We start from the raw sequence: 25,570 nt of genomic DNA, 5'->3' as shown, positions 1-25,570 counted from the left end.
GTAAAAGTCTGAATCCGTCGGATCCTGATCCTTTAATTTATTTTAATGATTCTTCACCTTTGAGTGACGAGGCTAAAACTGGTATATATAGCACGATGCCTCAAAAAGTTGTGGACGGTTTCAAACGAAATTTGGTGGACAGGTTGGGTGTGTCACAGGACAAATCTATTTAATGAAGATCTGAATCTGGATCTGGACAGTGATTCTTCACCATTGAGAGATGGGGCCAAAGATGACATATAACATGAAACTTCCAAAAGTTGTGGGTGGTAGATGAAGAAGTAGGTGGACGAGTTGGTTAGGTGACAAGAACAAGCCGATTAGATTTGGGTCCAGGTCCGGATCGAGATCCAGCCTATCAGTGGGATACAAAACATAAACTGTGCAGCCTGGTGAAGGTATGCGCTCTATCGAGTGCTGTTCTAGTTGACGTTTTGCTATTCCAGTTATCATGGATAAGAGACATGATGGATAAGTACAAGTAAGTATAACATAATAAAGACAATATCATGGATAAGTATAACATTAATCCCACCTGTTCTCTTTCCTTCTCCACCTCAGAAAGATCTACATGCAAACTTTTGATGCGCTTCTGGAGGACCAAGCAATCTTCAATCAAGGCCTCAGACTTAATATCTGATGCAGACTTTTCCTCAAAGAGCTTAAGGTGTAGAGGGACAGAATGACAGGTAATCAAAACAAAGAACCATTCATTTTTACATAAATATAAATAAAGATACATACATTGATTATTTTCTCGACATCAGAGTAGTTAATACATGAAGCATTGTCCTTAACCAAAAATGCTAATTCGGATGAGGATGTGATGTGATGTGACATACAACCATTGCACAGTGCTATAAAGCTATTCATATGGTGCAAGCACAACCTAACAAATATATTGTTATGGGCTGGGGTTCGGGTCTACTATAAGGGGGTTAGCCTCCGTTCCCTCCCGAACTTACCAGACCTGAGGCTGCCAAGCACGAATAACTTCGTACTTTGGCAGGTTGCGAACCAGCAACTACGAACGCCAATTGGTCCGTCACGTGATAGCTTACCTGTACCACGTGACGGTCACAATCGGAGCATGTACCCTCCGGCAGTGTACCACTTTTGTTCCTGGATGGAAATTTGGACAGCCGAGCAACCGCTTGGTAACCGCCAGGCTAATGCTATGAGCCGATCACTACTTTGGGTGCGAGAAATGGCGGACCAATGAAAGAAAGGACATTCACGGACAGTTGGTAAGGAAACGTTTACAAATATGATTCGATTTATTTACAAATATATACAGTGCAACTTATCAATAGGAAAGAAAAAGGGACAAGAGGCAGAAACTTAGCTTAATCTATACCTTATGACGATTACTACAAATAAAACACGACAAACAAGGGCGCCCATCATACATTCACGGGGTGGGGGAGGAGAAAATAAACGTCAGGATCCTGTTACCAAATGGTTCAACGTTACCCGATGCTCCTCCTCACGACGACCTTTGTCTTGAAGTCGCCACAGAGCACCACGAGCAGGTAAAGACGACCCCCAGCACGAACTTGAGCAGGGAAAAAGTGTCGGGAACTCAGCAGAGCGAGTGCGTTGGGAACCGTGCATGGAAGAGCCAGTAACACGTGGAGAGAGCATGTCATGATCTCGTGCAGAGTAAGCCAGGTACACGTGGAGAGTGAGCTCGTCGTGATCTCGTGCCGAGTAAGCCAGGGACACGTGGAGAGTGAGCATGTCTTGATCTCGTGCAGAGTAAGCCAGGGACACATGGTGAGTGAGCACGTCGTGATCTCGTGCAGAGTAAGCCAGGGACACGTGGAGAGTGAGCACATCGTGATCTTGTGCAGAGTAAGCCAGGGACACATGGAGAGTGAGCACATCGTGATCTTATGCAGAGTAAGCCAGGGCCACGTGGAGAGTGAGCACGTCGTGATCTCGTGCAGAGTAAGACAGGGACACGTGGAGACTGAGCACGTCATGATCTTGTGTGGAGTAAGCCAGGGACACATGGAGAGTGAGCACATCTTGATCTCGTGCAAAAAGAAAGTACGTCATGGCCTTGTGCAGAAAGTCCAATGACCACGTGCAGAGTGAAACCGGCAGGCAGAGAGCAGGCATGTGCAGAGACCTGAGAGAGGGTCCGGCCAAGAGGTAGAATCATGCAGGCACGTGCAGAGTGGAAAACCGACCGGCAAGCCACGTGCACAGAGAGCGATCAACACGTGCAGAGCGAACAAAGTCCAAGGCCTTTCTGTCCAGCAGAGAGCGTCATGCAGGCACATGCAGAGAGAACAAAGTCCAAGGCCTTTCTGTCCAGCAGAGAGCGTCATGCAGGCATGTGCAGAGAGGACAAAGTCCAAGGCCTTTATATAAGGCCCCTGCCAAGGGTGGGGGCTGTTCAAGGGTGTTTTCCAGGCAACAGATTGGTGGAGTTTGTCACCCTGCCCCCACAAGCCCTCTCGAAGGGACTTTTTGAATCTCTTTGGCGAAGGGACTTTTACTATGATGCTTGGATGGTGTGCCTTTGAGCCTGTGTGCATTGCCTGGCAAATTATCCCCTTATGAGTGGAGGGCCTGTCTTTCCCTCCCCAACACATGACATGACAACTCCCCAACCATGTAAGGGGAAAGGACTAAGATAATGTTCTGCTATGAAATAACTATTCGAAGGGACCTGTATAGTGGTTGTCATTACTTCTTAGCGGTTTCCCAAAACGGCAACAATATAAATGGCAAAAATATACATTTGAATGGTATAAAGATATGACAGTAAATGTACATTGAGCAGACAGGCCATCTATCTGTTATGCATTCAAAAATGGCAGTTATTCATACTCTCTTCTCTTACTCCATTTCCTGCGCCAAACCTCTTTGCCCTTCTTTCTCCACTTCCACCACACTCCCTCAGGCTCTCTTATCTTTTGCATCTCACCACCTTCTCCACATGTTTTCACTTTCAATTATCTCAATACACAACACCCACTCCCTCCCCCTGTGTACACACTTTGTGGATGTGCCAAAAGCAAAATATAAAAACTTACCATGACCTCTGATCTTTGACCTCTTGACCCCAAAATCGAAGCTTTATCTTTGCATCGTAATATATAATTATACCAAGTTTGGTGAAAATCCCATGACTGGTTCACAAGTTGGCTCGGAAACAGATTTTTTAACTGACAGGATGTCTGACATTTGACCTTTGACCTCTTGACCCCAAAATCAAATCAGTTCATTGTTGCTTCATCTACAGTCACGTGAAAAAGTAAGTACACCCCATGTAAAGTTTTGACTTTTTCAACATATTTCAACATAGAGCTATTTGATCTTCATTTCAACAATATTGATAGATAAAGGTGATATCATACAACAAATATCATGAAACATTTACATTTTGTAGTCCATTGTATAATTTAAATAAACATAAATGCAAATTTCGCATGTAGAAAAGTAAGTACACCCTCGGCTCTAATAGGTGGTATTGCCCACTTTGGCAGAAACAACCTCAAGTAGACGTTTCTTATAACTGTCTACCAGTCTCTGACATGCCTGGTGTTGGCTTAGCGGTTAGGGTGCCGGCTTGGGATTCAAGAATCCTGGGTTTGAATCCCGGTCGATCGCTAAATTAACACCAGGGGGGTTGACTCAGCCTGCATCCTTCTGAGGTTGGCAAATTGAGTACCAGCTTGCTGGGATGAATGATGCCGGTGTGTACCCCGGTTTAGGATAGGTACACCGTATCCCTGCGCATCATAAGAGGCGACTAATGGTTGGTGCCAGGAAGGGCATCCGGCCATAAAAACATTGCCTCAAACAGGGAACCATGATTGTCATGGGACCCGCAAGGCTAACCCCCGCTCTAGCGGGGACAATGGCCTTAAAACAATCATTCATTCATTTCATATTCAGTCTCTGACATCGACTGGGAGAAATTTTTGCCCACTCCTCCATGCAGAATTCTTTCAGCTGTGCGATGTTTGAGGGGTTTCTTGCATGCACAGCTCCTTTCAAATCCCCCCACAACAATTCGATGGGATTTAGATCTGGGCTTTGACTAGGCCATTCCAGAACCCTCCATTTCTTTATTTTCAGCCATTCCTTGGTGGATTTACTGGTATGTTTAGGGTCATTGTCATGTTGCAAGGTCCACCTTCGGTTGAGCTTCAACTTTCCGACAGATGGCCTCACATTATCCTCAAGCACCCTCTGGTACAATGAAGAATTCATAGTGGATTCTATGATGGTGAGCTGCCCAGGCCCTGATGCAGCAAAGCTGCCCCAAACCATAATATTTCCACCACCATGCTTTCCAGTTGGTATCAGGTTCTTGTGGTCAAATGCTGTCTTTGGTTTTCGCCAAACATGTCTTCTGGTACTGTGGCCAAATAGATCTACCTTTGACTCATCTGTCCAGAGCACATTGTTCCCGACGTGCAGGTCTTTGCCTAGGTGTTCATTGGCAAACTTTAGTCTTGCCCTGATGTTCTTTCTGGAAGGCAAAGGTTTCCTCCTGGCACACCTCCCATGTAGATCAAATTTTGGAGCCCCTTTCTAATGGGAGACTCGTGCACTTTGACATCAACAGTGGCAAGAGCTACCTGTAGGTCCCGTGATGACATTCTGGGGTTCTTAGAGACTTCTTTCAGCATCTTGCGGTCTGCTCTCGGGCTGAACATGCTGGGGCGGCCTGGCCTGAACAAGTTGGCAGTTGTTTGGAATCTTCTCCACTTGTAGATGATCTTCCGGACAGTCGAATGATTGATTTCAAATTGTTTGGAGATCTTTTTAAATCTCTTCCCAGACTCGTAGGCATCGAAAACCTTCTTTCTGAAGGCCTCAGAGAGCTCTTTTGATCTCGGCATGGTGACGCCGCACACTTCAACAACAAACAACAACAACAACAACAACAACAGGCATTTTAAGGCCATTTTCCCTGCAAGAGCGGGGGTTAGCCTTGCGGTCCCCATGACAATGTTCTCCATTTTGCCCTATTTTCTGCATCTCCCCTTGTTAACCCCCTTGCCCGCATTTCTTCTTCGACCATCTTTTGCCAAGTCTTTCTCGGTCTTCCCTGTCCTCTACTTCCTTCTACATTCAATTCCATCACTCTTCTCAACCAGTCACTTTCATCCTTCCTCAACACATGACCAAGCCATCTCAACCTGTTTCTCTTCACAGCATCCATCACAGGCTCTATTCCCATCATCTTTCGCAATTCATCATTTGTCTTTCTCTCTCACAACGATACTCCACACATCCACTGAACCATTCGCATTTCCACCCTTTCCAGCCTTCGTTGCTGCTCTACGTTCATTACCCATGTCTCACTCCCATAATTCATAACACTTCTCACACATGCAGCACACACCTTTCCCTTCAGCTTCAACGACACTCCCCTCCTCGTCAGCACGCCACTCAGTTCCCGAAACTTCTTCCATGCACATCTCACTCAAGCAACCGTTGCCGAGTCTGATCCACCTTCTCCATTCAGCATGTCTCCTAGGTAACAAAATGTTTTCACACCTTCCAGCTTCACGCCATCTCCAAGATCCAACTCAACATTTCCTCCATCTGCAGCTCCCTCTGTGCACACATTACACTTGAATGTAGCTGCCACACTGGTTAATGACCCTCTCAAACCACTACATTTTTGATGAACCCACTCAGCGCACATTGTACATTGAAAGGAATTCACTCCGACACCCTTCCTGCACACAGCACACGGCCACTTCCCAGTTCTTTCCACCTCACTACATGCTTTACCACTCGCCATCACCTTCGTTTTTCCGATATTCACCTTCAGACCTTTTGTCTTCATACATTCCTTCCACTTGTTCATCTTTTCAGTCCATACATACTTTCTGCAATCAACACCAGATCATCTGCATACAACAACTCCCACGGTAAACCCTCCTTTACGTTCTGAGCAAGCACCTCCATCACAGCTACAAATAGTAGTGGACTTAGTACCGACCCCTGATGCACTCCCACCTTCACCTCAAACTCACCACTGTTCCCGTCCTTCGTCCTTACAGCTGTGCGCGCTCTTTTGTACATTGCCATCACTACTCTGATCAACCATTCCTCCACTCCTAGCTTCCTCAATGCCCATGTCACTACTTCACGTGGAACCCTATTGAATGCTTTCTCCAGATCAACAAACCCAAGAAACAACTTCTTCCTCTTCTCCAAATACTTCTCCTGCAACTGCCTCACAATAAAAAGTGCGTCTGTCGTTCCTCTTCCTGGCATAAATCCAAACTGCATTTCGTCAATCTTCACTTTCTTCCTTATCCTCCTCTCCAACACCCTTTCTAATACCTTCATTCCATGCTCCAATAATTTTATCGCTCGATACGAGCCACAGTCCAGAGGGTCACCTTTCCCCTTGTATAGACGGACGAGGGTACTCAGTTCCCAATCCACTGGAATGCGGCCTTCTTTCACGACCAGATTGCAGATCTCTGTCATTCTCTTCACACCCCAATTTCCCGCTGCCTTCAACATATCTCCCACAACTCCCGTCGGCCCTCCCGCTTTTCTACTCTTCATTGCTTTTATCGCTTCCTCAACTTCCTTCTCGGTTATCTTCTCTGCCGGTCCTAAAACTGGGTTACTCTCTATGTTGCCATCCCATTGATTCTCTGCATTCAACAGTATTTCCATATGTCTCTTCCATCTTCCTTTAATTCCATCTGGGTAAACAACGATTTGTTCCACTTCATCCTTCAAGCAACTCACCCCCATCACATCACACCTCTCTTTCGCTATCTGCTTTGCAATCCTCAATACCGCACTCTGACCCTCTTCCAAATCCAAGCGTTCTCCCAACATTTTCCTACATGCCTCCTGTGCCTTTGCTACCTCTTTCTTTGCAGCCTTCTTGGCTGCCTTATAACTTTCATGCTCTGCCTTTTCTGCCCCCATACCCTTCGCCTTCTGCCACTCCTTGAACTTCTTCCTCTTCTCGTCAATCTTCTTTCCAACTTCATCATCCCACCACCATGTTTCCGAGTGCCTCGGTGGTCCTTTTGTCCATCCACATACCTCACCAACGGCTCCCAACAGACTATCTTTCATTGACATCCAACCACTTTCAAGCTCAACCACATCATCCTCGACCATACTCTGCCTCTCTTTGAATGCCTCCCTCACTGTCACCTCTTTCAACCTCCACACCTTTATTCTCGGTTGGTACTTCACCCGCCGAGCTCTCCTCGCATCTTTCACCGTAGTCAACGGTTGTCGTCGACCCACCTCACGTGTATGTAACAAGCTTATTATCCTCTTTCTGGAACTGAGTATTACAAATCAACAAATCAGCTCCATCAGCAAACTCCAAAATCCTTTCACCTTCTCCATTTCTCACACCATATCTGTAACCCCCATGAACTCCCTCAAAACCATCCATACTCCTTCCCACATGTCCATTTAGGTCTCCTCCTACCACAACAACTTCCTCATCTTTCACGTTTCCCAAACAGCTTCTCTATAGCACACCAGAACTTGTCCTTCTCTTCATCGCTCCGACCAACCTGCGGAGCATATCCCGAGATGATGTTCACCAAGAGCTTTCCAATCATCATTTTCACCATCATCAACCTTTCACTCCCTCTAGTCACACTCACCGCACTGTCTACAAACTCCTCAGAAAACAGGACACCAACACCATTCACGCCCTCCGCCCCTTGCCACACAAACTTGTATTTCTGTCCCTGCCCACACTTCACCATTCTCATACCACTTCCCTTCAATCTCATCTCCTGCACACAACATATGTCCACTCTTCTTCTGACCAATACTTCCACCACTTCTCCTGATCTCCCTGTCATTGTCCCTACATTCCATGTCCCAAACCTCAGAAACCGATCTCCACGTCGGGCATCAGACGTTTCGTCGTCATAAATGGAATGATTTCCACCCTTGCTTCGATCAGGTTCCCCACCTTGAGTTTTGACGAGAGGGAGTGGGGTCCCCCATGGGGTACTTCGGGCTGTACCCTGCCCATATGTAGTCGTAATTGTCATAGTTCTCTTTTTGAGGCAATGTTTTTATGGCCGGATGCCCTTCCTGACGCCAACCCCTTTAGTCGCCTCTGACGACATGCAGGGATACGGTGTACCTATTCTAAACCGGAGTACACACCGGTACACTTCAACAACAAAGAGCAAACCAAACTAAATGTCTGAAGTTTAAATAAGACAGGTTCCTCCAAGATCCTCTCTTACGATGTTCTAATCATTTGCACCTGAGCTGGTGCACCTGAGTCTAACTTTAGGTATTTGAAGTAGTGATAAATGTAAGGATGTACTTACTTTTTCCACATGCAAAATTTGCATTTATGTTTATTTAAATTACACAATGGACTACAAAATGTAAATGTTTCATGATATTTGTTATATTATATCACCTTTATCTATCAATATTGTTGAAATGAAGATCAAATAGCTGTATGTTGAAATATGTTGAACAAGCGTTACACCTAGGTCCCCCGTCGGGGAAGTGATGTGAGTTGACAAAGTGGAAGACGCAGAAAACATGCTATGATATGATATTTCGCTCACAAGGTTCAGACATACATGGCGGCGGCCATCTTGGATTTTGACGTGGCGACCCAATTTTCAATAGCGTTCTTCCTTATGCGTAGATACACCCACACACCAGATTAGAAGTTAGTAGTGCGTTTATTTTTCAAGATATTTCGTTCACAAGGTTCACACATATATATGGTGGCGGCCATCTTGGATTTTGACGTTGCGACACAATTTTCAATAGCGTTCTTCCTTATTCCTAGATACACCCACACACCAGATTAGAAGTTGGTACTTCCCTTATTTTTCAAGATATTTCGCTCACAAGGTTCAGACATATATATGGTGGCGGCCATCTTGGATTTTGACGTGGTGACCCAATTTTCAATAGCGCTCTTCCTTATGCCTAGATACACCCACGCACCAGATTAGAAGTTGGTACTTCGCTTATTTTTCAAGATATTTCGCTCACAAGGTTCAGACATATATATGGTGGCCGCCATCTTGGATTTTGACGTGGCAACCCAATTTTCAATAGCGTTCTTCCTTATGCGTAGATACACCCACACACCAGATTAGAAGTTAGTAGTGCGTTTATTTTTCAAGATATTTCGTTCACAAGGTTCACACATATATATGGTGGCGGCCATCTTGGATTTTGACGTTGCGACACAATTTTCAATAGCGTTCTTCCTTATTCCTAGATACACCCACACACCAGATTAGAAGTTGGTACTTCCCTTATTTTTCAAGATATTTCGCTCACAAGGTTCAGACATATATATGGTGGCGGCCATCTTGGATTTTGACGTGGTGACCCAATTTTCAATAGCGCTCTTCCTTATGCCTAGATACACCCACACACCAGATTAGAAGTTGGTACTTCGCTTATTTTTCAAGATATTTCGCTCACAAGGTTCAGACATATATATGGTGGCCGCCATCTTGGATTTTGACGTGGCAACCCAATTTTCAACAGCGTTCTTCCTTGTGCCTAGATACACCCACACACCAGATTAGAAGTTGGTACTTCGCTTATTGTTCAAGATATTTCACTCACAAGGTTCAGACATGTATATGGTGGCGGCCATCTTGGATTTTGACATGGCGACCCAATTTTCAATAGCGTTCTTCCGTATGCTTAGGTACACCCACACACCAGATTAGAAGTTGGTACTTCGCTTATTTTTCAAGATATTCCGCTCACAAGTTTCAGACATACATGGCATCAGACATACATGGCGGTGGCCATCTTGGATTTTGACGTGGGTTGCACCCACACACCAAATTCGAATGCGGTCCTTCGCTTACGCACGCACGCATGCATGTACATACGCACGCACGCACGCCCGCACACACACACGCACGCACGGACGGACGGACGGACACACGGACGGAGGGGAAAACCATAGTCCCCCTTTCGCTCCTCGGTGCGACGGGGGACAAAAAGTCAAAACTTTACATGGGGTGTACTTACTTTTTCACGTGACTGTATCTTGTCTTGCCATATAAAAGAAAGTTTTTGTTTGTTTGTTTATTTGTCTGCACGCACTAATCTCCTGAACGGTGAAAGATAGGAGGAAACCTCTGAAACAAAAAATGTCGGGACGGGCCCCTGGAAGGTTATAGGCTAGGTGGCGAGGCCGCCTCGGCCGGGCTGGGCCCATTTCACAATAAATCTTCTTCTTCTTTCAAAATTCTCTTGAAGTACAACTTATGCACTTAATAGGAATATCTGACGGATTGCAACACATGCTTTCAAAATTCTCTCTCGTGGGGCCCGACAGAAGAAAGAACAAGGAATCGTTGAGCACTAACTGATACTGGGCTCGCGACAGGCCTATGCAGAGAAGATTAAATTCATTCAAAAAGAACCCGGGCAACGCCGGGTGCATTCAGCTAGTAATACATAATTGTACCAAATTTGGTCAGAATCCAATCACTGGTTCACAAGTTATTGTGGTAACAGGATTTTTACCAAACATGACCTCTGACCTTTGGCCTTTGACCTCGTGACCCCAAAATCTAATCAGTTCATCTTCACCTCATTATACATACCTGCACCAAGTTTGACTAAGATTCCCTCAGCCGTTCTCAAGTAATTGTGATAACGAAAACCTATCTCAGACGGACGGACAGACAGACGGACAATCTGAAAACATAATGCCTCCGGATATTTCGTTGGCGGAGGTACAAAAAAGCAATCATATTGTTAGGAAGCTAGAATAAAGCATTGAGTTTGTCATTTGTCTGACTGCAATGAACCAGGAACTCGAATGATAAACATTTAATGCCCGTAACTTATCCCACTTTATACCGAGTGAAAAACCTGGAATGACTGATTTTTTTGTTGTTGTTGTTGTTGTTGTTGTATACAGAATCGAGGCTCGTGAAAGAGCTAACATTTATCACGCAAACAAATCAAACAGACAAACAAAATATATAAAAAGAGGGAGCGGTAGACAAGATGGGGAGAGAAGGGGAAGCATACAAACACAACATTTGAGAGCAGGGACATCGGGAGATGAGTGGGAGGGAGAGGGCTTGGGGGGAGGAGGCGTGGGAAGGGGATGGGGGGTGGGAGAAGTATAAAACACAAGGACACCAAGGACTTCCAGGAAAGAAGTTGGTATTTCAAAAAAGTGGATTTGGGGTGAAATTAGCGGGTGTAGAAAAGATCAAGGTTTTGGATAGGGGAAGATAAGAGATGGTGGTGAACAGCTGTTTTAAAGACCTGGACGGGGGAGTGGGATTGAAGAGAGTGAGGGAGTTTGTTCCAGAGGTGGGAGAAAAGAGGAATGAAGGAGTGAAGGTGAGCAGAGAGTCTTGATTTTGGCAGTTTAACCATAAGAGGGTTGCAGGCAGATCTTGTGCGACCTGTAGGAATATTTGGGGGACAGAGCCCAGAGAGAGCTGGGGGGGGGGGGGGGGGGGGGAGGGGCAAGGCCGGAGAGGAGTCGGTAGAAGACGGAAAGACCACCAACCTGCCTGCGGTGAGTGAGTGAAAGGCCCTTGGAGTTAGCTTCATCGCAGGAGATTCCAATGATTCTGAACGCTTTGGTTTCAACAGCGTGAAGACGAGCTAGGTGTGAGGCAGGAGCACCAGCCCAGAGGGGAGAGCAGTATTCCATTGAGCTGCGGATGAAAGCCTTGTATGTGGTGAGGAGCTCAGGTGTGCCAAGGAAGGACTTTGCACGACAGAGGATGCCCAGTCGGCGACTGGCTTTGGAGGCCAGATTTGAAATGTGGTTTTCCCAGGAAAGATCATGGCAGATAGTGAGATCCAAAAGCTTGAGTGACAGAACTTATTGGAGAGGATTATTCAGAAAGTGGATGGGAGGGTTGTCCAGTCGGTCTTTTCGGAGAGACATCGTAAGAGTGTTAGGTTTGTCAGGATTGAAAGACATGTTCCACTTGTTTGCCCAGTCTGTAATTTTGTCCAGGTCTGCAGAGAGTGAGGAGGCTGCAGACTGCCGATTTGAGGGATGAGGAATGGAGCGACAGAGAGTAGAGTCATCAGCACAGAGATAGAGAGGATTTTCAAGAGAGTCAGAGAGATCATTGATGAAGACCAGAAAAGGCACAGGGCCCATAACACTGCCTTGGGGAACTCCAGCCTGAACAGGAAGAGGAGATGAGAGAAACCCATTCAGGGCCACACGTTGACTACGACTAGAGAGGAAGTCCACCAGCCATGCGTGGAGATTTCCATGGATACCAAAGGAGGAGCGTTTGGTGAGCAGAGCGGGGTGCCAGACCGTATCGAAGGCACGTGATATGTCAAGTGAGACAGCTCTAATTTCCAGTTTGGCATTGAGGACCTCCATCCATTGTTGAGAAAGCAGAAGCAGCATGTCCAGAGTAGAGTGACCAGGTCTGAAACCAAATTGATGATCAGAGATCAAGCCATTGGAGAAGAGGAAAGATTTCATATCCGAGGCAATGATGGATTCCATGACTTTGCTGATAATTGGGAGAAGGCTGATTGATCTGTAGTTGCTAGGATCTGTTTTTGCACATTTTTTGTGCAAAGCGGTGATGTTGGCTGATTTCCAAGCAGATGGCAGATGACCTTGAGCAAAAGAAAGGGTGAAGAGAACAGAGAGAGGGAGTGAAAGAGCGGAAGAACAGGATTTTAGGACCCGTGGGCTGATGCCATCAGGTCCAGTTGCAGAATCAGAGTCGAGGGTTGACAGAAACTTTTCCACCTTGTCAGGAGGAAAGGTCACAGAGTCCAGGGGCAACTGGGTACGACTGGGTACGGTGGGTACAGAGAGGGCTGGGTTTTGGACACAAGATTTAGAGGCAAACACAGAGTTGAGGCATTCAGCTTTTTCACGTGCGGAGTCAGCCGTGTAGCCATTTGAGGTGAGGGAGGGGATGGAGGGGGAACAAACACCAGAAACAGATTTGACCAGACGCCACCAGGATTTGGAAGAGGGAGACAGATAAGAGAGTTCGGTCTTGAGAACGATAATAATAAACAAAAAATACTATAATCTATTCATTCACCTGATCCCGAAGCTCCTCGGTATTCTGGAGCTCCTGTCGAAGGTTGAACAGTTGATCAAGCAGCTCTTGCTCTTTTGTGTTGCTATTTTGTTGTGAATTGAAGTCCTGGAAGAGGTAAAGGAATATCAAATGAGTAATAACAATAGAAAGCAGGATATAATTAAGGATGAAGGATCCAGGAAAGTAAATATTATTCAGAATCAAATACTATGGAGACTATATGGGGGCAGGAGGATGGGAGGGAGATCGAATGTGCCATGTTATTATATGGTAAAAAAAAATGTCACCATAGCAAGGTGGAGTTTAAGGAGAAATTAAAGATAAAATGAAGAAAGTAAACATGAAGTGTCAGCAGAAATGCTTATTAATTCATTACTTCTGAAAGCTGACATAGTTGGGCTTGTAGCTTTGCATTTTGTCGTTCAAGATCGATCATGGTTGAAGAGCTGGGCTTCAAGTCTCTGTCTCGGCGCAAGCGTTGGCTCTGGCGCCGCTCGGTCTCGCAGTCTGTGCGGGCCCATCGTAAGGCCTGCACTGCCTGCTCTCCCTGTTCACAGTAACACCCACTTTAATACACAAATCTCTTGTCTGACATCACTAATGACATATTGGGTGTTGGAAATGAGGTGTTTGCTCAAAGTACCCTTCATGTTATGTGGTGTCTCACATTATACAAGTCGAGCCCAAATAACAAGCTATTACACAGGATCGCCCTAAGACCAAAGTGATGAAATCGGCAATATACAAACAGTACACAGCAAAACTTTCAATGACAATTTGCAGACTGCATATTGTACTTTGGCAGTTTTAACTTTGAGGAATTATTGTTTCAAGCAAACAAAGAAATGTTTTGGACAAGGTACATGAATAAGTTAAACGGAAACTATACAGTGTCTTCCATAAGTATTGGAAGAGTGAAGTCAAATTTATTGTCCCCCGTCGCACCGCGGAGCGAAAGGGGGACTATGGTTTTCCCCTCCGTCCGTGTGTGTGTGCGTCTGTCTGTGCGTGCGTCCGTGCGTGCGTGCGTGCATAAGCGAAGGACAGAATTCTAATTTGGTGTGTGGGTGAAACTAGGCATATGGAAGAACCCTATTGAAAATTAGGTCGCCATGTCAAAATCCAAGATGGCCGCCGCCATGTCTGTCTGACGCCATGTATGTCTGAACCTTGTGAGCGGAATATCTTCAAAAATAAGCGAAGTACCAACTTCTAATCTGGTGTGTGGGTGTTTCTCGGCATAAGGAAGAACGCTATTGAAAATTGGGTCCCCACGTCAAAATCCAAGATGGCCACCACCATATATATGTCTGAACCTTGTGAGCGAAATATCTTGAAAAATAAACGAACTACTAACTTATAATCTGGTGTGTGGGTGTATCTACGCATAAGGAAGAAAGCTATTGAAAATTGGGTCGCCACGTCAAAATCCAAGATGGCCGCCGCCATGTATGTCTGAACCTTGTGAGTGGAATATCTTGCAAAATAAGCGAAGTACCAACTTCTAATCTGGTGTGTCGTTGTATCTAGGCATAAGGAAGAACGCTATTGAAAATTGGGTCGCCACGTCAAAATCCAAGATGGCCGCCACCATATATATGTATGAACCATGTGAGCGAAATATGTTGAAAAATAAACGAACTACTAACTTCTAATCTGGTGTATGGGTGTATCTACGCATAAGGAAGAACGCTATTGAAAATTGGGTCGCCACGTCAAAATCCAAGATGGCCGCCTTGCGTCTTCCACTTTGTCAACTCACATCACTTCAACGACGGGGGACCTAGGCGTAACGCTTGTTATAATTGCTCTCTACTCAAGAAATTTTGATTTGAGATCAAAAGATGAATATGAGACAAGAGTACAGGTCTGATTTTATTTATTGGTATTTATATGGATATATGTTGTAGAACAACAGCACTTTTTATGTTCAGTCCCCCCATTTTAGGTGAAACAACAATCCAGAGAAATAACAAAAGGCTCAAGGTGTGAGATAACCGTCACAACTCAGCTCAAAATCCATGACTGGTCAAAATTAATCTAAATCGATACACAGAGGTTGCCCGCAATTGGTCAACACCATGATATTTAAGGGTTTACTGTGCATGTATAATTGTATATATATATATATATATCGTTTACTGTGAAAAGTAATGGGGGAGGGGGTAATGTCGTTTATTACCACCCCCCCCCCCCCCCCCCCCCTGGCAGGAAAGAGTTGGAGGAGGAAGATTCAGACTGAAATGATTGACATTAAAGAGGGCAGGTAATTAAAATGAATTTCAATTAGCAGGTGATTAAAAAAAAAACACCCAAAATGTAGGTTTTATGAATATTAGGAATAGCCAACTTATAAGTAGCTAGGAATGAAAATCTGTACCTCAAACTGTAACTCACGACACTTGAGCTGCAAGGCCATCTTCTCCTGAGCCAAGCAGCTAATCTGGACCCTCAGCTCCCGGTTTTCTTCTTTCACTGACATCAAGATATAAACACAACAAGGTTTTATTTTATTTTTTAAATTCAGCCACAGGGATAAGGATTAAAACTTCATATTGATAAGGTAAATTTCCATTGTATAAATTGATGGGACTGATTGAGAAGGTTGAAAGTTTTCCACCAATCAGGATGCTACTTTTCATGTAATACATCAGTGACATTTCAAACACTCTACTCTAAAACACGAAGAATTAATACATCTAATGACGAAAATTTTTCATTTTACATTCTTAGATGCAGAAACAATAAATTTAACATCAAATAGAAATTCAATGAATTTCGATTAAATTATGGAGGGCATCTTGTTTGGCCCAGTAATGGCTGTGACCATCAGTGAGGTTGATGTCATGATAATTCAAGCTTGCCTGAATATTTATATATTAAGATTTCGGATCTTTTGTAATTATACAGGATGTTCCCAGACAACTTTGGTTGTTAATATATTTAGTACCACAAACGATACAGCAATACCCTTTGTTTTATATGATACAGAAACTCAACGTTCTCTTTATTTTCAGGTCTGGTGGTTTAATGTAAAATAAAATGGTGACTCCACAGGAGAAAGCTCAGTGCGTCGAATGGTTCATCGATTCATCGAGATGAGATCTGACACGCAAGTTCAGCGTAATTTCCGTACAAGGTATGGAAGCAATCTGCGATCGCAGACTCGTATCAGAGAGTGGTACAAAGTGTTTAAGGAGACTGGCACTTGTCAGAAACAGATAGGTACCGGTCGACCAAGCAAAAGTGCAGCAGATGTTGCCTGAGCATGTGAATCATTTCAACAAAGTCTCAGAAAATCAATCCGACGCGCATCCAGAGACCTGGGACTACCAACCACCACTGTACACAAGATTTTGCATAAAAGACTGAAGCTTTAGGCAGATTCTGCGGGAACTCAAACCAAATGATGGACCCAAAGACAAGGCGTTTACCTCGGAAATGCTAATTCGCATAGAGGATGACGAAGATTACCTGAAAAAGGTTATGTGCACAGACGAAGCTTTCATGTATCGGGAAAGGTAAACTGGCACAATGTGAGGATCTGGGGCTCTGAAAAACCCCACGTGGTCATTGAACACATACATGACAGTCCAAAGGTAAATGTCTGGTGTGGTGTGGCCCTCTCCATGACCGCTTGGTGGGTCCGTTTTTCTTTGCGGAGGATACAGTAACCTCAACAATTTACATGAACATGTTGGAAGGATTTGCCTTCCCACTTGATTTTTTTCAGTGAGGGTTTGTCAAAGATGTTGTCTACAACACCAAGGTGGCAAATCTGCAGGATCTTCGCTCTCGGATCACAGCTGCATGTGCACTGGTGGACGCAAACATGCTGAGCTGAACATGGTAAGAACTCGTGTACCGCCTTGATGTTCTGCGTGCGACAAACAGAGCTCACATTGAAGTGTAGTGATGGCGTGCACAAAACCTTGTGAGTTTCTGTATCATATTTGCAGGGTATCATTGTGTCATTTGTGGTACTAAATATATTGTTATGTTTGTAGGGGTAGGCAATACCTTATAGCCAGATAGAGTGTATAAGATTAGTCGGGATCAGTGTGTAGATTAAATTTAATCATTCAATAAATTATTAAATCTCAATAAAAATTTATAAAATAATTTTTTTAGCTCTTACACATGCCTCGATATTGTATACAAAAAAAAATTTGTAAAAACGTTACAGCCCAAACAGACACACACACACACACACACACACACACACACACACACACACACACACACACACACACACACAGAAGTGATTACAAAACCCCGTCTCCTGCTGTGCGGTGGATGGGCTAATTAAAAGCAGCAGACCTATGGATTTGGGTTTTTATGATAATACTAGTATAAAGCCTGTCAAAAATGACATGTTGGAACAGTTTATTTGGCCGTGCAGCTGCGCAAGCGTGCCAAAGTCTGAAGCCTAGGCCTAATGTCAGGTGGGCTTATATCTTCTTTATTTATTAGACATCATACAGATGTAAATGAAGCCTGGTGTTGGCTTAGCGGTTTGGGTGCCGGCTTGGGATCCTAGTGATCCTGGGTTCGTAATCCTGGTCGATCGCTGCATTAACACCAGGGGGGTTGACTCAGCCTGTCATCCTTCCGAGGTCGGCAAATTGAGTACCAGTTCACTGGTAATTCCCTGTGTGTCACAAGAGACGACTAACTGGGTTGGCGGCAGGAAGGGCATCCGGGGCGGCAGGAAGGGCATCCGGCCATAAAACATTGCCTCAAAAAGGGGGCCACAGTGCCCGAAAAAGGCCAACCCCTGATCTGTGGGGAAAAATGGCCTCTAAAGGTGGACTTTTTTATACATATGTAAATGAACACTCGGCTTACTCTGTGTGTGTTGCACATCACGTGTTGTGAATTTCACCTCTCTGCGCCTTGTATTTATTGTGATTTTTTTTTTAACCCGCTTATGTGCACCGACCTTGAGGCTCGAGTTTGCAAGCCACCGTTTACAATTCCAATGTAAGAGACATAATTACTCATCTTTTGGGTCTTCAGAGTTTTTTTTAGGTCCTCTGGGTCATTTTGGGTCTTTTGGGTGCTCAGGGTCTTTTATGTCCTTGGGATCTTTTGGGTCCTCAGGGTCTTTTGTGTCCTCTGGGTCATTTGGCTCCTCAGAGTATTTTGGGTCTTCAGAGTCTTTTGGGTCTTCTGGTTCCTTAGGGTCTTTTGGGTCATTTGAGTCTTTTGGGTCCTCTGGATCTTTGGGATCCTCGGGTCGTTTTGGTTCTCTTGGTCTTTGGGGTATTAAGGGTCTTTGGGGTATTTGGGGTTTTAGGGGTAATCTGGGACTTTGGGGTCCACTGGGTCCTCAGGGTCTTTGGGCTCTGTCTTTTCAGTCTTTGGGGTCTTCTGGGTCTTTTTGATCTTTCTGGTCTTTAGGTTTTTTTGGGGTCTTCGGGGTCTTTCAGGGTCTTTGGGATATATTGGGTCTTTGGGGTCTTTTGGATCTTTAGTGGACTGTATTTTGGGTCTTCAGAGTCTTTTCGGTCTTCTTGGTCTTTTCAATATTTTCGGTCTTTGGGTTTTTTTGGGTCTTTGAGGTCTTTAAGGGTCTTTGGGATATTTTGGGTCTTTGGGGTATTTGATGGTCTTTTGGGTCTTCTGAGTTCAGGGTATTTAAGGGTATTTGGGGTATCTTGGGTCTTCGTGGTCTTTTGGGTCTTTATGGGTCTTGGGATCTTCTCAATATTTTGGGTTTTGGGGTTTTAATGGGTCTTTGGGGAATTTTGGGTCTTCAGGGTCTTTTGCGTTTTTATGGCCTTTTGGGTCTTTATGGGTCTTGGGGTCTTTGGGAAATTTTGGGTATTTTCGGTCGTTAACGGTCTTCAAGGTATTTTGGGTCTTTGGGTTATTTTGGGTGTTTGGGGTCCATTGGGTCGTTTGGGTCTTTTGGATTCTCGGTTCTTTTGGGTCCTTGTAGTCATCTGGGTCCTCGGAGTGTTTTTGGTCTTTTATCCGGTGGACACACAGTCGTGTTCAAAGGTTGCTCATTAAAACACGACTCAAAGCCTTCCTTAAAGCACAACTCCAAGCCTTTAAAACCTACCCTTATGAAGGGGGACAAACACACAAATACACATTGTGTTTTATACAGTCACTTGAAAAAGTAAGTACACCCCATGTAAAGTTTTGACTTTTTCAACATATTTCAACATACAGCTATTTGATCTTCATTTCAACAATATTGACAGATAAAGGTGATATAATATAACAAATATCATGAAACATTTACATTTTGTAGTCCATTGTACAATTTAAATAAACATAAATGCAAATGTCGCATGTGGAAAAAGTAAGTACACCCTTGGCTCTAATAGGTGGTATTGCCCCCCCTTTGGCAGAAACAACCTCAAGTAGGCGTTTCTTATAACTGTCGAACAGTCTCTGACATCGACTGGGAGAAGTTTTTGCCCACTCCTCCATGCAGAATTCTTTCAGCTGTGCGATGTTTGAGGGGTTTCTTGCATGCACAGCTCGTTTCAAATCCCCCCACAACATCTCGATGGGATTTAGATCCGGACTTTGACTTGGCCATTCCAGAACCCTCCATTTCTTTCTTTTCAGCCATTCCTTGGTGGATTTACTGGTATGTTTAGGGTCATTGTCATGTTGCAAGGTCCACCTTCGGTTAAGCTTCAACTTTCCGACAGATGGCCTCACATTATCCTCAAGCATCCTCTGGTACAATGAAGAATTCATAGTGGATTCTATGATGGTGAGCTGCCCAGGCCCTGATGCAGCAAAGCTGCCCCAAACCATAATATTTCCACCACCATGCTTTACAGTTGGTATCAGGTTCTTGTGGTCAAATGCTGTGTTTGGTTTTCGCCAAACATGTCTCCTGGTACTGTGGCCAAATAGCTCTAACTTTGACTCATCTGTCCAGAGCACATTGTTCCAGAAGTGCTGGTCTTTTGCCTAGGTGTTCATTGGCAAACTTTAGTCTTGCCCTGATGTTCTTTCTGGACAGCAAAGGTTTCCTCCTGGCACACCTCCCATGTCGATCAAATTTGTGCAGCCTCTTTCTAATGGTAGACTCGTGCACTTTGACATCAACAGTGGCAAGAGCTACCTGTACGTCCCGTGATGACATTCTGGGGGTTCTTAGAGACTTCTTTCAGCATCTTGCGGTCTGCCCTCAGGCTCAACTTGCTGGGGCGGCCTGGCCTGAACAAGTTGGCAGTTGTTTGGAATCTTCTCCACTTGTAGATGATCTTCCGGACAGTCGAATGATTGATTTCAAATTGTTTGGAGATCTTTTTAAATCCCTTCCCAGACTCGTAGGCATCTATAACCTTCTTTCTGAAGGCCTCAGAGAGCTCTTTTGATCTAGGCATGGTGACGCCGCACACTTCAACAACAAAGAGCAAACCAAACTAAATGTCTGAGGTTTAAATTAGACAGGTTCCTCCAAGATCCTCTCTAACGATGTTCTAATCATTTGCACCTGAGCTGATGCACCTGATTCTAATTGTAGGTATTTGAAGTAGTGATAAATGTAGGGGTGTACTTACTTTTTCCACATGCAAAATTTGCATTTATGTTTATTTAAATTATACAATGGACTACAAAATGTAAATGTTCATGATATTTGTTATATTATATCACCTTTATCTCTCAATATTGTTGAAATGAAGATAAAATAGCTGTATGTTGAAATATGTTGAAAAAGTCAAAACTTTACATGGGGTGTACTTACTTTTTCACGTGACTGTATGGTAGATCCTGGAAACTGCGCTACGGACAGGAAATGTACTGTGTCATTATCAGACTGACACTAAAAACCTTGCTGAATCAGTCACCTCTCCCTCTCCCTATTTGTTCATGGTACCGATGATAACTCATTTACACTTCATGATGGGATTTGTAACATCCACGAGCAACCAGTGCTGGTAGACAAGTCTTCTGGCTTAACGTTTTTCTGATGGACAACACATTGATGCCTCGCCCTACATGTGAAACACCAGGGTGACATTTTATAGCTGGGCCGAGATCCAAACTGAGGCTAGACAACTCGAAATACCTTTAGAGTCTAGATATACCATTAGAGTCTAGCTAGACTATCTTGACAGACCACATTTCCCAACAAATTTGAAAATGGGATAATAACTTTTTCTCCCTCAGATGCCATTTCATTGTCTGCTAAGATAACTTCCATGTGATCAATGTGCTATGAAATAAAATCTATAGGTATACCTTTTCGGACACCAGGCCAAAATAAGGTTAAAATCCAAATGCAGTATTTTAGGAAGATTTTCTGAGAATGTGCAACATACTCGTATTTATCCAGAGACCACTGAAAGCCTTCAAGAAACAAATCCTAAAAGGAAAGACTGTCCAGAAGAAGTCATAGACAGGTATTTTTGTTTTTGCAAGATTTCCAAAGAAGTAAACATAAAAACAAGCAACTTTTGCAACATTATGCATCATGTTGTAAGTACTTTTTTTCCTCCTTGAAAAGTAGGCTATCACCACCAGAAATCACTAAAATTGGGGAGTCTGATTCGGGTGTCCTGCAAATACAGTATATCCATTGTGTTTCACAACTAACTCTTGCCATATTTAGAAAGCATACGCATCAGCAGACTTTGTTTTCAGATAAAACTGATTACAAAATGCCTTTTTATCAGCTCCCGGAAATAAATAACCTGATGTCACTTCCAAGAGGCAATATTTAAATTACACTTCAGTGAAGCTTTACTCGAAGCACAATATGCTTGCAATCATGTGCAGTATAACACATTGGTGGTGGTGATGGTGGTGGTTGGCAGAATGTGATATTTATCTGAATAGTAGTTTATTATAATGCAGAGACACAAAGTGTTGCCCGGCAAGTACCTTTTCATGTAGAACAGAAAGAGAGGATTAACTATTTTGGAGATCTCAAAACCAAAACGTAGTTGTCATTTTGATTTGTCACAACATCGATGCATATAAGATATGTTTATACAGACTTGGCATTTAATATGGAATTTTTTTTTTTCTTGACTTGGGTTTACTTTCCGAACACAGTATATCAATCTGGTGAGTTTCTTTTACCCTTCGGTGATGTCTTTGTTGAAAGAACCATGTCACTGACTGTCTTTCGCAGCAAGAAGTCAATAACAGGATTATATCACAGGTGGCGTGACAAAATGTAAGGACAGGTACATTTGATGATTGGCTTCACAGTCGGGTATATAAGGGTTGTTGCGTTCTGTATTAGTGGAAAACAACTGCTGCACGTCTACAAAAGTTATTGCCGCTTCCTCTGGAGATGGTCCGTCAACTTGACAATGCTGTTTGTCATGGAGTGGTGGCTTTACGAAATTCTGGCATGAAACAGCGTGCTATTGCTCGGCAGTGTGGCATCACTCAAGGTCAGGTGTCAAAGATCCTGAAACGAAATGCTCAGAGGGGTGTCCCTACTCCAATAACGAGGCCAGGACGTCCACGCAGAACCACAATGAGAGATGATCGCCAGCTGCACCGGTTAGTCTGCAATGGCCGTACCAAGTCAGCTAATCAGCTTAGGGCTGAGTGGCAGCAATTGACAAATGTGCCTGTATCCAGAAGGCTAGTCAACCAACGATTGGTTCAAGCAGGCTATCATGCCAGGCGTCCCCTGAGAAAGCCACGCCTGACCAGACAACACAGCCAGCGCCGATTGCAGTGGGCCAGAGAGCTCCGTCAATGGCAGCCAGGACACTGGAATCACGTGACCTTCAGTGACGAGTCTAGATTTCTGGTCTATCGTCAAGATGGCCGAGTCCAAGTGCGCAGACAAGTGCATGAAGCCCACAACGAAGATTGTATAGTGCCAAGAGTCCAAGCTGGAGGTGGTGGGCTGACCGTTTGGGCTGCTTTTCATGCAGGGGGCGAAACTGACCTGGTTGTTCTGAATGGAAACCTGAACCAGTTCAAGTACAGGGTCATTCTGGAAGGAACATTGCTTCCATTTGCTCGTGCAGCCCTTCGAGGAAACTTTGTCTTCCAAGATGACAATGCACGGCCTCATCGTGCTCGCATGATCCAACACTTTCTTGCTGACCGTGGTGTAGAGCATATGGAGTGGCCTGACATGTCCCCGGATATGAATCCGATAGAGAACTTGTGGGCAGAATTAACGCGTCAAATCGACAACTTGGTCCAGCAGCCCACCTCTGTGCGTGAATTGCAGCAGGCTATTGTCACTGCATGGCAAGCGATTCCTGTCCAAACCTTGGCAAATCTCGTGAACACCATGCCTCGACGTGTGCGTGCTCTCCTGAATGCTCGTGGAGGTTACACGAAGTACTGAACTGTAATTCTACTGTCCGTAATCCCAGTCATAATTTAGCTTTTGTTTTTGTTGAAATTTTTTTTGGCTAATGTGCAAAATAAAAAGATACTTCTGGAAAACGTACAGAAGTTTAACACAGTACTGTCCGTGAATTGAGTTCGATATCAGTTTACATCACTTTCAAGGATCAATTTATTTGCTTCAAAATGTCAAATGTGGTTTTGGTTTCTTTTAAAGGTCACATTAACAAAATGTAGAATAATTTCAACATAATTCCAATGAACTTTTGGTTCTAGGTCATCTTGAAAAGTAAGTTCACCCCCACAAAAAAAAAAAATTCCATATTAAATGCCAAGTCTGTATTTTAAATATGTAAATTACCACCTCAAGGCTTTTCATGATTTAATCATAAGTAGCAATAAACTTCATCACGATTGGTTTTGTCCACAGAAAGTTGGTGCACGTATGCTAGCCTTGATAAAGTAAAGTATTCCTCTATAAACCTCATATTTACACTAACAATAACAAGAGAATGAATTGCTTTGCATTACATGTCCCCTACCCATCCCAATATTTGCATAGTAAAGGTATTACACATTTTAAACATTAATGAAACGTCCTGAAACTCGAACTTGTTCTGTAGGTTATCCTAATAAAGCCATGTACCAAGTTTCAATTCAATATGTTTCAGGGTATGGTGAAAAAAAGTCTAGAAAATCACAAGTGGGACGACGGACAGATGGACGGACAGACAGACGTAGAGCAAACCTATAGTCCCTTCCGGGTATAATAATTATTATAATAATAATAATATTACGAGTTCCCTCCCAAGTAACTTCAACGCAGGAGAAGGGCATTTGGCCTAGCAAGGCCTGCAACATGATGGCCAACATGTGCTTGTTTTGTCATGCTGTATCCTTTTAAATGCTGAGCATCAAGCAAGGAAGCAGCAATTACCATTTTAAAAGTCTTGGGTATGACTCAGCCAGCGTCAGGTTGGAAATGTCGACCATCTAGACTCAGAGCGGACGCTCTATCCATTATACCAACAAGGCTGGTACAAACAAATGCTTTCAGAACTAGAGAATTCATAGAACACAATACCCCGTGCAGTGTTAAGTATATACTGTAGCGACCCATGGGTCCCCCAAAGCTCGAGACCAGCAACAGAATCTCCTGGCCCAAGCCGATGACGTAACCGGCGGCCAAACCGCGGCGCCGAGGTTATAATCCTTTGCACCTGTCGGTCACATGACCACCAAAGCGTGCCTCGCCTGAGAGGCGGGGCTTTGGTTCTGATGTATGCTTTTTGGTTTGGATATATATATGCGAACCCGATAAACGGGCTTTCAGAGTTCCCGAGATGATTATACAATAAACATCTTCTCGGACGAGTTTGTGTCTTGTCCGTCACTTCGTCCGTCTCAAGCAGGAGCGCTGCTCCTTCACTGGTGACCCTGAGTTTACGACACGCGATGGACACGGCAGTGTCCCTCAAACTGCCCACTTTCTTGGGAAGCACATGCCGCCGTCTGGTTCGCTCAGGCGGACTCCCAGTTCGCCCTGCGTGGCATTACGGAGGACACCATGAAATACCATTACGTGGTCGCCGCACTCGGCTCCGTGACCGCCGCCCGCTGCCTGAGTCTCCTCCAGAGCCCGCCCGCTGACGGCAAGTACGACGCCATCAAGGCACTTCTTCTGGGCGCTTTTGCCCTCTTCCCGGCTGAACGCGCACGATGCCTGCTCGACCTTCCTGAGCTCGGCGATACGCGCCCGTCCGAACGTATGGACTACATGCTCGCGTTGCTCGGCGAGCATCCCTCGGATTTCCTTTTCCAAGAGCTTTTTCTCCGCCAGCTCCCGGCCCAGGTCTGGGTCGCCCTGGCAAGCACGACCATCACGAACCCCCACGACCTCGCCAGGGAGGCAGACAAGATCGATTCGGCAAGCCGGCTCGTCGGAGCGGCGAGCCAGCTCGTCGGGGTGGCTGCCGGGAGCCCGCCAGCCGCCCAGTCGGCACCCGCGGCGCGGTTTCCCGCCCACCCGCCCGACGCCCGTGACGCAGCTTCCTTCCCGGAGGCCGCTGGGCCGGCGCGACTGGCAGCGGCGACGCCGCGTCACCCGGTCCCGACGCATCGACCGGAGCCCCCGCCAGACCCGGCCTGGTGTTATTTCCACGCCAGGTTCGGGCGGCAGGCCCGATCATGTCGACCCCCGTGCACGTTTGGCAAGTCGG

General features: G+C 44.8%; 1 protein-coding gene across 1 annotated transcript in view; it reads right to left on the bottom strand.

Annotated features, from left to right (window-relative positions):
- The window catches only part of LOC137433168 (uncharacterized), a 182,872-nt gene that overhangs the window by 66,527 nt on the left and 90,775 nt on the right, over nucleotides 1-25,570 (bottom strand). The window contains exons 6-9 of the mRNA XM_078782663.1: nucleotides 15,427-15,521; nucleotides 13,423-13,593; nucleotides 13,047-13,151; nucleotides 536-661 (exon numbers count right to left, since the gene is read on the bottom strand). Coding sequence (XP_078638789.1) covers nucleotides 536-661; nucleotides 13,047-13,151; nucleotides 13,423-13,593; nucleotides 15,427-15,521 — 497 coding nt within the window. The remainder of the gene's footprint in view (nucleotides 1-535; nucleotides 662-13,046; nucleotides 13,152-13,422; nucleotides 13,594-15,426; nucleotides 15,522-25,570) is intronic.

The sequence above is a fragment of the Myxine glutinosa genome, chromosome 1, assembly GCF_964187855.1.
Source record: "Myxine glutinosa chromosome 1, kmMyxGlut1.1, whole genome shotgun sequence".
Taxonomy (NCBI): domain Eukaryota; kingdom Metazoa; phylum Chordata; class Myxini; order Myxiniformes; family Myxinidae; genus Myxine; species Myxine glutinosa.
Note: the sequence above shows the minus strand (reverse complement) of the source record. Positions and strands in the feature narration are given on the sequence as shown.